The 15964-nt window shown below is 47.2% G+C and overlaps 1 protein-coding gene across 2 annotated transcripts in view; it reads left to right on the top strand.

Annotated features, from left to right (window-relative positions):
- The window catches only part of TRIO (trio Rho guanine nucleotide exchange factor), a 1426902-nt gene that overhangs the window by 1218471 nt on the left and 192467 nt on the right, over positions 1-15964 (top strand). For both annotated transcript variants that reach the window (XM_063922713.1, XM_063922714.1), the window contains exon 38: positions 6878-7026. In XM_063922713.1, coding sequence (XP_063778783.1) covers positions 6878-7026 — 149 coding nt within the window. The remainder of the gene's footprint in view (positions 1-6877; positions 7027-15964) is intronic.

Raw genomic sequence — 15964 nt, 5'->3', positions numbered from 1 at the left:
TATAATACTGTGTCTTTAATGTGACCTAAAGTCAATAAAATGGTATCCCTGTCTAGGGTATCAAGGTCAGCTGACAAGGTATCTGTCCAAGCTGCAACTGTACTACACACCCATGCCGATGCTATTGCCGGTCTGAGTAAAGCACCCGTATGCGCATAAATAGATTTTAAAGTAGTTTCCTGTCTGCGATCAGCAGGATCCTTGAGGGCTGCCGTGTCTGGAGATGGTAGCGCCACCTTCTTGGACAGGCGCGTTAAAGCCTTGTCCACCCTGGGTGAGGATTCCCAACGTACCCTGTCCTGTGCAGGGAAAGGATACGCAATAAGAATCCTTTTGGGAATCTGCAGTTTTTTATCTGGAGTTTCCTAAACTTTTTCAAATAACTCGTTAAGCTCATCAGATGGGGGAAAGGTTACGTCAGGTTTCTTTTCCTTATACATGCGCACCCTCGTGTCAGGGACCGAGGGGTCATCTGTGATATGCAAAACGTCTTTTATTGCAAAAATCATATAATGAATACTTTTGGCCACCCTTGGGTGTAACCTCGCATCATCGTAGTCGACACTGGAGTCAGAATCCGTGTCTGCTATGTGGGATAGGGGACGTTTTTGAGTCCCAGAAGGGCCCTGTGACCCAGTCGAAGCCGTGGATTGACTGTCTGCTTTTTCCCTGGACTCTGCTTTGTCCAGTCTCTTATGTAATAAGGTCACATTTGCATTTAAAACATTCCACATGCCCATCCAATCATGAGTCGGTGTTGCAGACGGAGACACCACAATCATCTGCTCCACCTCCTCCTTAGCTGAGCCTTCCGCATCAGACATGCCGACACACTCGTACCGACACCCCCACACACACAGGGATATAGTTAAAAGGAGACAGTTCCCCAATAAGGCCCTTTGGAGAGACAGAGAGAGAGTATGCCAGCACACACCCAGCGCCAACTGACACCTGGAAACAATTTCACGGATAATATAGCGCTTTTATATATATAATTTACTGTGTAATACACTCACTGCGCCTTACAAGTGCCCCCCCCCCCCCCCCCTCCCGTCTTTTCAGCCCTGTGTCACCGTGTTCAGCAGGGGAGAGACCGGGGAGCCAGCTTCTCTGCAGATCTCTGTGGAGAAAATGGTGCTGGTTAGTGCTGAGGGACCAAGCTCCGCCCCCACCAGCGGCGGGCTTCGGTCCTGCTCAAAGTATAAAAACTGGCGGGGGATTTATATAATTACTGCCTTCGCAGCCCATAAACTTATAAATGCCAGATTTAGAGGTTTTTGTTGCTGCCCAGGGCGCCCCCCCCTGCACCCTGCACCCATCAGTGCCTGCTAGTGTGTGTTTTGTGTGGGAGCAATGGCGCGCAGCGTTACCGCTGCACGCTTACCTCAGGGAAGATCTGAAGTCTTCTGCCGCCTAAGAAGTCTTCTTTCTTCTTCTACTCACCCGGCTTCTATCTTCCGGCTCTGCGAGGAGGACGGCGGCGCGGCTCTGGGGCGAACGGCGAGGGGAGACCTGCGTTCCGACTCCCTCTGGAGCGAACGGTGTCCAGTAGCCTAAGAAGCAGAGCCTATCACTTAAGTAGGTCTGCTTCTCTCTCCTCAGTCCCACGATGCAGGGAGCCTGTTGCCAGCAGTGCTCCCTGAAAATAAAAAACCTAACAAAATTCTTTTTCAGAGAAACTCAGGAGAGCTCCCCTGTAATGCACCCAATCTCCTCTGGGCACAGGATCTAACTGAGGTCTGGAGGAGGATTCTTTATAGTGCCCATGTCTCCTGCGGAGACCGTCTATACCCCATTGTCCTTACGGAAGCCCCCAGCATCCTCTAGGACGTAAGAGAAATTGGTGATATTCCCTAGTGGGAATACTATTTCAATCCACAACAATAGTTTAGCGTTACAGTGTAATAGGCACAAGTGCTGTTGGCTGTCAGTCATAAACTATGTGGATAAAAAGAAGTGAATCCTGTCCATCACCACATATACTGACCCTGAGGATGACCTATATACACAATTTACTTAATTTAATATTGCTTTCAAAATTTCTCTGTAAGATACTTTTGGCCTAGGGGAGCTGTGAAAAAAAATTCTGATACTCTAGGGCACAGTGACTCAACAAAGTGTGGGAACCACTGCCCTAGGAGATACAATTGATGGCTATAATTCTGATTTTAAAGTGTTATCGTCAGATTTTAATTGATTTCACATCGAAATCGATCTTAATCGATGTTGTGCTTACAGGGCTAAAACACACATTTCTCTAGCAATCATAAGGTATATTGGGGACAGATTAGTACGATAGGGTATAGATGAGTCCAAAGGAGCCAGTGGACTTTAAATTTCTTCAACTGGGTGTGCTGGCGCTTTCCCTCTATGCCCCCTCCCACAGGCTGTTTAGAAAAAAGTGCCCTCAGGAGAGGATGCACGCTCTACTAGCTCCAGAGTTTTTCTTCAGTTTCATTTAAACTGTTATTATTTCGGTATGCTGTTTGGGCAACAGCATACCTGCGCCGTGGGAGTAAGGAGGGGGGGGGGGGGCGGTCACCGGCCTCATGAGGTGCTGAGCCGCTTCTCTGCTGCAGGACCACCGTCTTGAGGGGCTTTTTGTTCAGCGGGGCACTGCGCCTTAGCTGTTGCAGCCGCAGCTTGCCGCACACTCCTGGCAGAGCCTGAAGGTGATCGTCGTGGTGAGTACACACCAAGGGCCACGCTAGGGGGGCCCCCCCGGTTCATTGTGAGTCAGAAGCGTGGGTGAGGTGTACGGTTCCCTCCTGGAGGGGACCCGCTGGTGCCCCTGTGTGAGACTAGCAGGAGGTGTGTTTTACCAAGCATTTATGTGAGGCTACACAGCTTGTGGAGACATAGCCAGTATAAAACTTATTAGTAGCTCCGGTGCCATAGCAAGGGGCGGAGCTACATCAGAGTGGGCTTAGCTGCATTTTGGCACATTCCTCTGCATAAGCAGCAGCCTCATACAGCTCCTCCAAACTGTCACAGGATCACTGGTACTGGGTGCAGAGGGGGAGAGCAACTATTAGTGCACAGTTTACATTCCTCTGGGGAATTTTCTGTACAGCAGTATAACGGTTATCTATTACTACATAAAACGCTGACAGTTTCACTGGGGCTGTACAGCGTTGGGTGTGCTGGTGTTCTCTCTTCTGTGTCTCCTTTCACATGCAATAGGGCAGGCTTGTATTGTATTCAGTCTGTGTTGTATGTGTATTGTTTCTGTATTTCATTATGGTGAAACAGAAGTCATGCAATGTGTGTAATGCCAGATCCTCCCCTATTTCATAGTGCTCCATATCCTGTGAGCAGTGTAGTCAGTCATCACAAAATGCTGATAACAACATGTCCAGAGCCTTCCTGGCTGGGGTCTATAAAAACTATGATGTCGGATATGTCATCTCAGCTCATTGCCAATGCCAACAAAACACAAGAACTGCAACAAGCAGTAGCTAGCCTAACTGCCAAGGCTGATGCTTCCCATCCTCCGCTGTCGACTACAGGTGCACAAAAACATGCTTTACTTGCAATCTTATTAGATCTGATGATGATGTACAGGGGGATGAGGATCCCATTAGTGGTGTTTCCACCCCTACACATGGTATCGAACCGCTCATATTGGCCATACGGGATGTGTTAAAGCTCCCCCTGGAGGACGCTACTAATCAGCAGTCATTTTTCCTCCCTCAAGACAAACTGACAGTCATTTTTCCTGATTCCAAGGAATTGGAGGATTTATTTAAAAAAAAAAAATCCAGATAAAAAATATCAAGTGTCCGAAAGGTTTTTATTACCTTCCCTTTTGCCCCTGAAGGCAGGAAATTCTGGGAAGAATCTCCAGCAGTAGACGTCTCAGTCGCTCTCCTTTCTAAAAAGGTGGTATTCCCTGCTCCGGGCTCTTTGACGGTAAAGGTCCCTGGGAATAGGAAAATTGAGACCACTCTGAAATCTATACACTGCTGCAGGTGTAACTCGAAGACCGGTCATTGCTGGTTGCTGGATGACACCTGCCATTCATACCTGGGCTACTCAGATTCAGGAAGGTCTTTCGGGTGATATGACCTTTGGTTACTACTGTAATTTTCCTGAAACACATTCAGGACATGGCAAGAGTCCTCTGTGACTCCCTTAAAGAGATTGGCAATATAAATGCTAGAACCACTGCTATAGCTGTGTCTGCTCACAGATCCATATGGTTGCGTCAGTGGATGGCAGACGCTGACTCCAAACGTAATGTGGAATCTCTTCCCTTCACATGTTAATGGCTCTTTGGAGCTGAATTGGATGCATGGATCTCCAAAGCTACTGCTAGGAAAACCACGTTTCTCCCTTCTGGAGTTTGACGGTGCTCCTCCCCAATGATTTTTCAAATCAGACTTGCCAGTTTTGGATGATATACAAGTTATGCTACTACTGGCCATCGACAAGTTAGTCCAGTCCCAGGTCATTGTTCCAGTACCCCTGGTACAGCAAGGACAAGGTTACTAATCTGGTCTGTTCATAGTGCCAAAACCAGACGGGTCTGTGAGACACATTTTGAATCTGAAGTCCTTGATTCCTTACCTGAAGGTTTTAAAATTCAAGATGGAATCTTTGAGAGCGGTAATCGCGGGCCTGGAACAACAGGAATTCCTTGTGACCCTCTATCAAGGACGCCTACCTACATATCCCAATTTGGTCTCTTCATCAGGCCTATCTGCGGTTCGCCCTACTGAACGATCACTACCAGTTTCAGGCGTTGCCCTTCGACCTGTCTACAGCTCCGAGGGTGTTCACTAAGGTGATGGCGGAAATTATGTCCCAGCTCAGAGTCCAGGGGGTCAACGTTGTCCCTTACCTGGACGATCTCCTAATAAAAGTAAGTTCCAGGGAGCTTCTACTGCTCCATATAGATCGCACTATCCAACTTCTGTCCCACCACAGGTGAATCCTCAATCTACAGAAGTCTCAACTGGAACCATCTCAAAGGCTCCTGTTTCGGAGTATGATACTGGATACTATAGCTCAGAGAGTGTTCCTCCCAGAGGACAAGGTGAGAACACTTCAAGAGATGGTTCACATGGTTCTCCAACCTGCTCGAGTTTTCATACATCTTTGCATAAAATAGTTGGGGAAAATGGTAGCCTCGTACGAGGCGATACAGTTCAGAAGTTTCCATGCCAGACCCTTCCAATTGAACATCCTAAACAAGTGGTCCGGTTCAGATCTTCAGATGCGCCGGATGATTCAGCTGTCACCCCAGGCCAGGATTTCACTCCTGTGGTGGTTACAGTCTTCCAACCTGCTGGAAGGTCAATGATTCGGGATTCAGGATTGGATCCTCCTCACGATGGATGCAAGCAGGGGGCGCAGTTCCAGGGCAGGTGGCCTGCCCAAGAGGCCCTACTTCCGATCAACATTCTTTGGGCTATCTACAGTGCTCTGATTCAGGCCTCCCCTCTACTCTGGTATCAGGCAATCCAGCTTCAGTCGGACAGTGCCACAGCAGTGGCAAGCATCAATCAACAGGGAGGGACAAAAAGCAGGGCCTGCATACCAGAAGTGTCAGAAATACTTCTCTGGGTGGAAAGAAATGCAAGAGCGCTGTCCGCAATTTTCATTCCAGGAGTGGACAACTGGGAAGTGGACTTCCTGAGTCGCCATGACCTCCACCCGGGGGAGTGGGGATTACATCCTCAGGTGTTTCAACAGATTGTCGACAGATGGGGATACCCGCAGAGCAACATGATGGTGTCTCGCCTCAACAAGAAACTTCGCTGCTACTGCTCGTGAACCAGAGACCCTCAGGTGAGTGCAGTGAATGTGCTGACGTCGCCTTGGCCTTACCGGCTGGTCTACCTATTCCCTCCGATTCCGTTGATCCCAAGAATGCTCCAGCGGATCAGACATCACAGAGTACAAGCAATCCTGATTGCGCCGGATTGTTGTTGCTGGCCCGGTTATGTTATGGTGTGCTGGTGTGTAAATCTTACCACAATTGAAGCTGAAGAAATGTAAAGTGCACTGGCTCCTGTGGACCCGTCTATACCCCATCGTACTAATCTGTCCCCAATATCCCTTATGGACTACGAAAAAAGTATTTACTGGTAGGTATTTAAAATCCTATTTTATTAACAGATTTATTTCTTTTATATTCAATTTTAAGTGTTAGTAAATGTGTGTTTTAGTCCTGAAAGCTGATATCGATCAAACTCGATCAAAATCGACCTTTGATAAATATACCCCTTACCCTGATTACTAATTTGTTCCATCACTTTACTGGGAATGCTATTTCATTTTACAGTAACCAACAATTTTGTCTGGAAAAAGTTCTGAAAACAAATTCTATTTATATCTTCTATTTTGTATCTCTAAATTAACAGACTACCCAAAAACCACACCTCCCTCCCCCTGAAACTGAATAAAACATCACTGTGCCAATATATTTGTTCATTTTTACTCTGCGCACAGACATCAACACAGATCTCATTTCACTAGTATTGCAATTGATCCTCTCACAGATTGGTGCATACATTTATTTTAATAAATCCTATCAGTACATATCTAGGCATCTTTTTTGACTATGTATGCTGATTATCACCTTTTGATACAATGTCCCTTTATTCCGAGGCTTTGTTCTGAATGTTAATTTGTAGAATTTATTTCTTTATTGTTAACCTTGCAACCGTCAATAAAGATATTTTAAAAAAAAAAAACCTATCAGTACTCATATGCTAATTTTCACTTTTATTAATGCAAAGTCTTTAGCTGGTGTAAAAAGACGCTTACAATGGAATTAATAGTTTGTATTAATTTTAGACATATACATTCAAGTTTCTGTGTTATGGCTTTAATTATTATAACTACAGTTAATATATATTTTCTCTTGTAGGCTCTGGAAGATCGCCCAAGTTTTCTTCAAGTAGACCAAGGTGACAGTAGTAGCCCCTCATTTAATCCTTCAGATACTTCTCTCCTATCTTCAGCCTCTCCGATTGATGAAATGGAGGAAAAGAAATCCAGCTCCTTAAAAAGACGACAGTAAGAAAATTAATAATTTTCCCTGCTCTGGATCATTCCATGATCAATGTTTTTGACAACTTTGTGCAAACTATAATGATATCACAGTTAAAATATTAATGTGTAAAATGTCGGACAAAGTCAAGAATTACAGTATGTTAAAACTGGGATGCCATCCAAGTCATGAACTATATAAAATTCTCATTGAGTATTAGTATGAGGCTATCTGGAATCGTAACTGGCCTGATATATTCAGCCCTGTATAAGTGCAGTTGCTACTAGCCTTGTGTTTTCATGAAGAAAAAACACTTGTGCAATTGCGTATAAGAACTGTGGGGCAGATTTAGTTTTGCATGGAAGATACACGATCGGGTCCCGGTGGCTTCTGAGTGTTATCTCCAGAAGGCAGATTGGGGGTCATTTAGGTGCGGTGATTCTTCCTACTCCTGTTGCAATGATTTCCCTTATGCAGTTGCAGTTATATGCTAATATTGGCAGAAGCTAACCCATGCAAAATGACCTCTGCGATCACACCTTTGCATACGGTGCCGCATGATTGTAGTAACATTGCTGCACATCAGGTCGCCACGCAGAGCCTGAGTGTCTCTACAGCCGCGCAGGCTGAGCTGCTCCTCCGGGACGCAAAGGCATCACCAGTAGCAAGTGTGATGGCAGCTGCTAATATGTGCATGGCCAGAAAATACTGGGAGTAATTCAGAGTTGATTGCAGCAGCATAATTGTTAGCAGATTGGCAAAACCATGTGCACTACAGGGGGGGCAGATATTACATGTGCAGAGAGAGTTAGACTTGGGTGTGGTTTGTTCAAACTAAAATCTAAATTGCAGTGTAAAAATAAAGCAGCCAGTATTTACCCTGCACAGAAACAAAATAGCCCACCCAAATCTAACTCCCTGCAAATGTTATATCTACTCCCCCCCCCCCCCCCCACCGCCCCCACCACCAGTGCACATGGTTTTGCCCATCTGCTAACAAATGTGCTCTGAATTACCCCCACTGTCCGAATGGCCATAACAAGCCTGCGTTTGCATGAACGCTCCCTGTTACCACCCCCAAATACAACCGCACTTGCGAATCACTTGCTGCACATGTACACTCTGGCTCATACATATGCGCTGTGCGAAAACATCGACCGATAAGTGTACAACCGCTGCTTTGCGTCCACACTTGAATTACCCTCATTTTGCACAGTCTAGGGGGTTGCCAGCTGAAGAATCTGCCTACCATAATAAGGTGAAAAATGCACAGATCGAGCTGCTGACTGCGGTTCATGTGTAGTTTGCCCACGGTTGGCTGTTCTGGACATATTTGCATCCAAGCTGCACAGAGCTTTTCTCATTCAGTTACCTGTGGTTGCCTGCATGTAGAAACTGTATTTGAATATAGCAGCTGTTGAAAGAATTGGAGACATTCGGCAAGTAAATGCATAATGGTACTCTCTCAAATTCTCAGGTACTAGGCTGCTTCTCACTTATAATGGTGGAACTCTATAATAATAATAATTTTTATATAGCGCTCTTTCTCCAACAGGACTCAAGGTGCTTCACACATATCAAAAACAATGCACATGATACAGAGGATTTGAGTAATACAACAATAGACAAGCAACACAGACATAAAAGAAAACCTTAAGCACACAGAAAGCATAATGCAGGATTGGTGTATGCATTTTGGGTAATAATTTCCAAGGGTTGTGTATTCCACCCTCACAAGGTACCAGGTGCGGCAGCCATCTTGGGCGCTCAGCGTAGGATTAGCCAGGGTGGAATAGTCCACCCCTAGAAGAGATGACACAAAATGGGGGTGATTTCAGAGTCCTACAGTTCAGAGTAGGGTTCCCTTAAAACCATCAGGCCTATGTATTTTTCATCCCATCCACAAGTGTACCATATGGGGCAGCCATATTGGGCGCACTTTGAAGGTTACAATGTGGGAGGTGAGCCATAAAAGGGCCAAGTTCATATATGGGAAGACTGATGCTTATGTAGTAGTATGATGTACCCTGCATGTAGGGCACAAAGGAAAGGTGTGCAATCAGTGGAGGTAAACATTACAGGAAAAACACATGGTGGGGTGGAAGCGAGCAATGAACTCTATCAATGCCCTTTGACTACAGATCTAAACCCATGCTTGACCGTGCTAGGCTGAATCCTCTATGGGTAAAAAAATGACAAATTGCATGCATTTCCCTGTCCCAGGGAATACCAGCTTGTACTGGGGTTCTTCCGAAAGCCTAAGTGCTGCAACTACCAGCAAAATGAGGAATTTGGAGACCTCTGCAGTGCCAATTTTGCTACATTTGTTTTCCTGTTATGATGTTGAGGTGTCCAAAAGACCACTCTTCATTATTCAAATTTAGTTTAAATGGTGAACATAAAATGAACACACATTTCTACAAAATAAACATTAAAGAAAACACTCCCTGATACATTATTATCCAATTTAAAATCTATACACAAAGCTTGCTATGCCATAATCCAAAGGGAAGTTTTAATTCAGAAATTCAGTTTTCTCTTACGTCCTAGAGGATGCTGGGGTCCACATTAGTACCATGGGATATAGACTGGTCCACCAGGAGCCATGGGCACTTTAAGAGTTTAATAGTGTGGGCTGGCTCCTCCCTCTATGCCCCTCTTACTAGACTCAGTTTAGAAAATGTGCCCGGATGAGCCGGTCACAGCTAGGGAAGCTCCTTAGGAGTTTTTCTAGTTTTCTTATTTTTATTAGAGTTAGGCACAGGGAGGCTTCTGGCAACAGCCTCCCTGCTTTGTGGACGTAGAGGGGGAGTAGTGTCCAACCCTCTGAGGTTAATGGCCACTAACTCCGCTGACAGGACACTGAGCTCCTGAGGGTGTCGACCGCAAGCCCCCGAGGCGACTGCTTGCTCCAACAGCACTGCCGCCACCCCCTAACTAGAGCCAGAAGACGTCGGTGGTGAGTTGGACACCGGTTACCCGACAAGCAGGCATCCGGTGAGAATGGCTGCATCAGGGTGGGAGCTAAGTGCTGAGGCTGTGCTCCAGAGGGCTCAGAGGTGCAGAGTGCGGCAGTATGAGGGGTGCCCTAGGCCAGTGCAAACACCCTTAAACTGGTCACAGCAGCTATCAGAGACACTGTACTACTGCTAGCAACATTTACCTCAGGCCAGTATAATCTTACAAAGTGCGGGAAGACGTGCCATTTTAGGAGGCGGAGCTTATCCTCAGAGTGGATCCAGCACTCACCAGTGCCATTTTGTCCCTGCAGATCACACTACTGAGACGCTGACAGGGAGCGCTGACCCTCCACATAACTCCAGCTATCCTGTGCGGTACCAGAGGGTTATAGAAGGGGGGGAGTGTTATTCACATTACTGTGTAGTCTATTAAGGTTGCACAGTCAGCGCCAGGCATTTATTATATATGTCTACTGGGGCGCTGTGTGGGCTGGCTCCATAACTCTGTGTCTCCCTGAAGGTACTTGGGGAAACTGTCTCTGATATTTTCCTGTGTGTGTGTGTCTATGCTATATATCCCATATTACCATGTCTAGGGACTCTGTATCTTGTGCTGCAGAGTATGTATCTTCTCCAGAAGAGTCTATTCCTTGTACTCAGGAATGCAATACTCTGTCTCAGCCCTCTGAACCCGAACTCAAGTGGGTGGCTTCTATTAAGGGTATGATATCCCAGATATTATCTAGGATAGCTCATTATGAGACTGAAACACAGGTTTTACAACAATCTGTGGAGGTTTTGTCGTATTCAACTCCCACTACCTCATCTAAGTCCCCTGGTTTATGCCCCCAAAAGCGTGCTCTTGCCTAAGTAATGCAAGTCAACACGGATACCGACTCTGATACGGGTAACTGTGATGGGGACATACTGCGGGGGGAGGCATCCCTTTCTAAAGGGGTACAGCTAATGATTGAGGCCATTAGGGATGTTTTACACATTACTGACAAAGTTCCTGAACAGGTCGAGGAGGCTTATTTTGCTGACAATAAGAAAGTCTCCCTTACCTTTCCTGCGTTTAGGGAAGTGAACGCTATATTTGGAAAATCCGGGGAAAACCCAGAGAAAAAATTCCAGATCCCAAAGAGAGTTCTGGTTGCTTTTTCTTTCCCTGAAGAGAATAGGAAAAAGTGGGAAAACCCTCCTATAGTAGACACTTCTGTTTCTAGATTGTCTAAGAAGGTGGTTTTACCTGTCCCTCGGTCTACTGCTTTGAAAGAACCGGCAGACCGCAAAATTGAGTCTACGCTCAAATCCATATACACTGCTTCAGGCATGGCGCTTAGGCCCACTATTGCTTGTGCATGGATTTAGATACTATGGGTAGAAGTGACATTGAATTGTTTTTACGTCACATACAGGATTCTGCGGGTTTCATGGTGGAGGCCATGAAGGACCTTAGAAATCTGACTGCACGGACGTCTTCCATGGCTGTCTCGGCACGCAGGAGACTCTGGCTGCGCCAATGGTCTGCGGATGCAGAATCCAAGAAGAGTGTGGAGAACCTACCCTACGCAGGTCAGTCTCTATTTGGGGAGGCTTTGGATGCGTGGATCTCCACGACAACCGTGGGTAAGTTAAACTTTCTTCCCTCCGACGCCAAATAAATCCTTTTCTGCATCTACAATGCAGTCCTTTCGGACCGCAAAGGTTAAGAAGTCCAATCCCCTTCCACCTTCTTCAGAGGTGGTCGAGGAAAATCCAGAAAACCTGGACCGACAGGTTCCCAGGAGCAGAAGCCAGGGTGGACCTCCCAGCCTGGAGGTCGGGTAGGTGGGAGCACGTCTACGAAATTTCAGTCAGGTTTAGGCGTACTCAGGCCTGGACCCATGGGTTCAAGATATTGTATCTTAGGGGTACAGACTGGAGTTTCAAGAGCTCCCACCTCACAGATTTTTCAAATCAGGCTTGCCAGCTTTGCTGACAGGGCTATCTTATAAGAAGCTATTCAAAAATTGGAAAGAGCAAATGTCATTGTTCCAGTTCCGTCTCACCTGGAAAACAAAGGTTACTACTCAAACCGTTTTGTGGTGCCGAAGCCGGACAGTTCGGACAGACCAATATTGAACCTCAAATCGTTAAATCCATATTTGAGGGAATTCAAGTTCAAAATAGAATCTCTGAGAGCAGTGATCTCCGGTCTGGAGTAAGGGGAATTCCTGGTGTCATTGGATATCAAGGATGCTTACCTTCATATTCCTATTTGGCCACCACACCAGGCTTATCTCAGGTTTTGCGCTGTTGGACTGTCACTATCAGTTCCAGGCGCTGTCATTCAGCCTATCCACAGCACCGAGTGTGTTCACCAAGGTAATGGCGAGATGATGCTTCTGCTCCGAAAACAGGGTGTGAACATAATTCCATATCTGGACAATCTGCTGATAAAAAAATGTCCAGGGAGAAGTTGTTACAGTCCATTGCTCTCACAGCTCGACTGCTCCGGGATCATGGTTGGATCCTGAATCTTCCAAAATCACATTTGGAGCCGACGAGAAAACTGTCCTTCCTGGGTATGATTCTCGACACGGAAGTGCAGAGGGTGTTTCTGCCAGTGGAGAAAGCATTGGTGATCCAATCGATGGTACGGGATGTCCTGAAGCCAGCCCGAGTATCGGTTCATCAGTGCATTCGCCTTCAGGGGAAGATGGTTGCCTCCTACGTGGCTCTACAGTACAGAAGATTTAATGCACAGTCTTTCCAGCTGGATCTCCTGGACAAATGGTCAGGGTCTCATCTTCACATGCACCAGAGGATAGGTCTGTCACCGAAAGCCATAATCTCACTCTTATGGTGGCTGCAAACTTCTCACCTACTGGAGGGCCACAGGTTTGGGATTCAGAATTGGATCCTTCTAACCACAGATGCAAGTCTCCGAGGTTGGGGAGCAGTCAACCAAGGGGAAAACTTCCAAGGAAGGTGGTCAAGTCTGGAATCCAGCCTTCCAATAAACATTCTGAAACTAAGAGCCGTGTACAACAGTCTTCTACAGGTGGCTCATCTTCTAAAAGATCGGGCAATTCAAGTTCAGTCGGACAATGTAACGACAGTGGCCTACATAAACCGACAAGGCGGAATGAAGAGCAGAGCTGCAATGTCAGAGGTAACAAGAATCATCCTCTGGGCGGAAAGACACGTGGTGGTGCTGTCAGCAATCTTCATTCCAGGAGTAGACAACTGGGAAGCGGACTCCTCAGCCGACACGATCTCCATCTGGGAGAGTGGAGCCTCCACCCAGAGGTGTTTGCAGAGGTGACATGTCTTTGGGGCGTGCCTCAAATATACATGATGGCCTCGCGCCTCAACCAGAATCTTCGGAGGTATTATTCCAGGTCAAGGGACCCACAGGCAGTGGGGTCGCGGTGGACGCCCTGGTAACTCCGTTGGTGTTTCAGTCAGTGTACGTGTTCCCTCCACTTCCGCTCATTCCAAGGATTCTCAAAATAATCAAAGGAGCAAGAGTTCAGGTGATCCTCATTGCTCCAGACTGGCCTAGAAGGGCTTGGTACGTGGATCTTCTGGAGTTACTACTGGAAGATCCGTAGGCCTCTTCCTCTTCGAGAGGACCTCCTACAACGGGCCATTTGCTTATCAAGACTTACCACGGCTACGTTTGACGGCATGGAGGTATACGCCAGATCTTAGCTCGGAAAGACATTCCGAAAAGGTAAATCCTACCCTGATCAAGGCTAGGAAAGGAGTAACGTCTAAACGTTACCATCGCATTTGGAAAAAGTATGTCTTGGTGTGAATCCAAGAAGTTTCCTACAGTGGAGTTTCAACTTGGGCGGTTTCTCCTCTTCCTGCAAGCAGGTGTTGATGTGGTCCTACGTTTTGGCTCCTTAAAAGTCCAGATTTCGGCCTTGTCCATTTTCTTCTAAAAGCAGTTGGCTTCCCTCCCTGAGGTTCAGACTTTCTTGAAATGGGTGCTACACATCCAGCCTCCCTTTGTGCCTCCTACGGCATCTTGGGATCTTAACATGGTATTGCAGTTCCTGCAATCGGATTGGTTCGAACCTCTACAGGAAGTTGAGGTCAAGTTTCTCACTTGGTAGGTGGTCACACTGTTGGCATTCGCTTCAGCTAGGCATGTGTCTGAATTGGGGGCATTGTCCTGCAAGAGCCCCTATTTGATTTTCCATGAAGATAGGGCTGAGCTCAGGACGCATCAGCAGTTTCTTCCAAAGGTTGTGTCGGCCTTTCATATCAACCAACCTATTGGGGTGCCAGTGTCTACTGACTCCTCAATTACCTCAAAGTCCTTGGATGTTGTGAGGGCTTTGAGGATTTATGTGAAGAGGTCTTCACGTTGCAAAAAGTCAGACTCTGTTTGTCCTTTATGATCCCAACAAGATTGGGTGTCCTGCTTCTAAGCAGACAATTTCTCGCTGGATCAGGTTTACTATGCAGCATGCTTTTTCTACGGCAGGCATGCCGTGTCCAAAATCTGTTAAGGCCCGCTCTAATCGTGACGTGGGTTCTTCCTGGGCGGCTGCCAGGGGGGTCTCAGCTTTGCCGAGCGGCTACTTGGTCGGGGTCGAACACGTTTGCTAAGTTTTACAAGTTCGATACTGTGGCCTCTGAGGACGTACAGTTTGGTCAGTCAGTTCAGCAGGAGCCTCCACGCTCTCCCTCCCTGTACTGGGAGCTTTGGTACATCTCCATGGTACTAAGTGGACCCCAGCATCCTCTAGGACGTAAGAGAAAATAGGATTTTAATTACCTACCGGTAAATCCTTTTCTCGTAGTCCGTAGAGTATGCTGGGCGCCCGCCCAGCGCTTCGTTTTCCTGCAGTTGTTCCTTGGTTCAGTAATGCCTTGTTACTTGTTTAGTACTGTGATGTTACTTCTTTAAGTACTGTGTTCAGCTGTTGCTGGGATTGTTCAGGCTGTTGAGCTTGGTTTGCCTTATGTGTGAGCTGGTATGAGTCTCACCACTATCTGTGTATTTTCTTCTCTCGAAGTATGTCCGTCTCCTCGGTCACAGTTTCTAGACTGAGTCTGGTAAGAGGGGCATAGAGGGAGGAGCCAGCCCACACTATTAAAACTTATTAAAGTGCCCATGCCAACCCCCTGGTACTGCACAGGATAGCTGGAGTTGCTTGGAGGGACAGCTCTCCCTGTCAGCGTCTGTGTACAGGAACTGCAGGCAGGAAAATGGCGCTGAACGCTGCTGGGTCCGCTCTGAAGAGAAGCCCCGCCCACCAAACATGGCGCTGCTTCCCGCGTTTTTCATTTTATTATACTGGCCTGAGGGTGTCTGCAGGCAGCAATCCGGGGACCCTGACAGGCTTGCTGGCCAGTGTAGGGTATAGGCGCTGGCTCAGGGCGCCCCTCACAGTGCCGCACTATGTAGCGCTGAGCCCCGGAGTGCAGTTAGTACTGCGCTCCCGCCCTGTTGCAGCCATCTTCACATCGGCTCCCCGCTTGCCAGGGGGGGGGGGGGGGGGCGGTGACTAACTTGAAGTCTTCTGGCTCTGTAAGGGAGTGGCGGAATGCTATGGGAGTGAGCGGTCGCCTGGAGGGGCTAACGATCAGCACTCTCAGGAGCTCAGTGCCCTGTAAGCGGAGATAGTGGCTCAGACCCGCAGGTCGGACACTACCTCCCCCCTTAGTCCCACGAAGCAGGGAGGCTGTTGCCAGCAGCCTCCCTGTGCCTAAACTTACTCTTAGAAAAAAAAAAAAACGAAAGAAGCTCTAAGAGCTCTCCTAGCTATGACCGGCTCCACTGGGCACATTTTCTAAACTGAGTCTGGCAGGAGGGGCATAGAGGGAGGAGCCAGCCCACACTCTCAAACTCTTAAAGTGTCAGTGGCTCCTAGTGGACCCGTCTATACCCCATGGTACTAATGTGGACCCCAGCATCCTCTACGGACTACAAGAAAAGGATTTACAAGTAGATAATTAAAATCCTATTTTGTTACCCCCAAAAAAGTAATAAAATGTAATC

Source organism: Pseudophryne corroboree, chromosome 5 (genome assembly GCF_028390025.1).
Source record: "Pseudophryne corroboree isolate aPseCor3 chromosome 5, aPseCor3.hap2, whole genome shotgun sequence".
NCBI classification, from domain to species: Eukaryota; Metazoa; Chordata; class Amphibia; order Anura; family Myobatrachidae; genus Pseudophryne; species Pseudophryne corroboree.
This window is presented reverse-complemented; position numbering and strand designations above follow the sequence as displayed.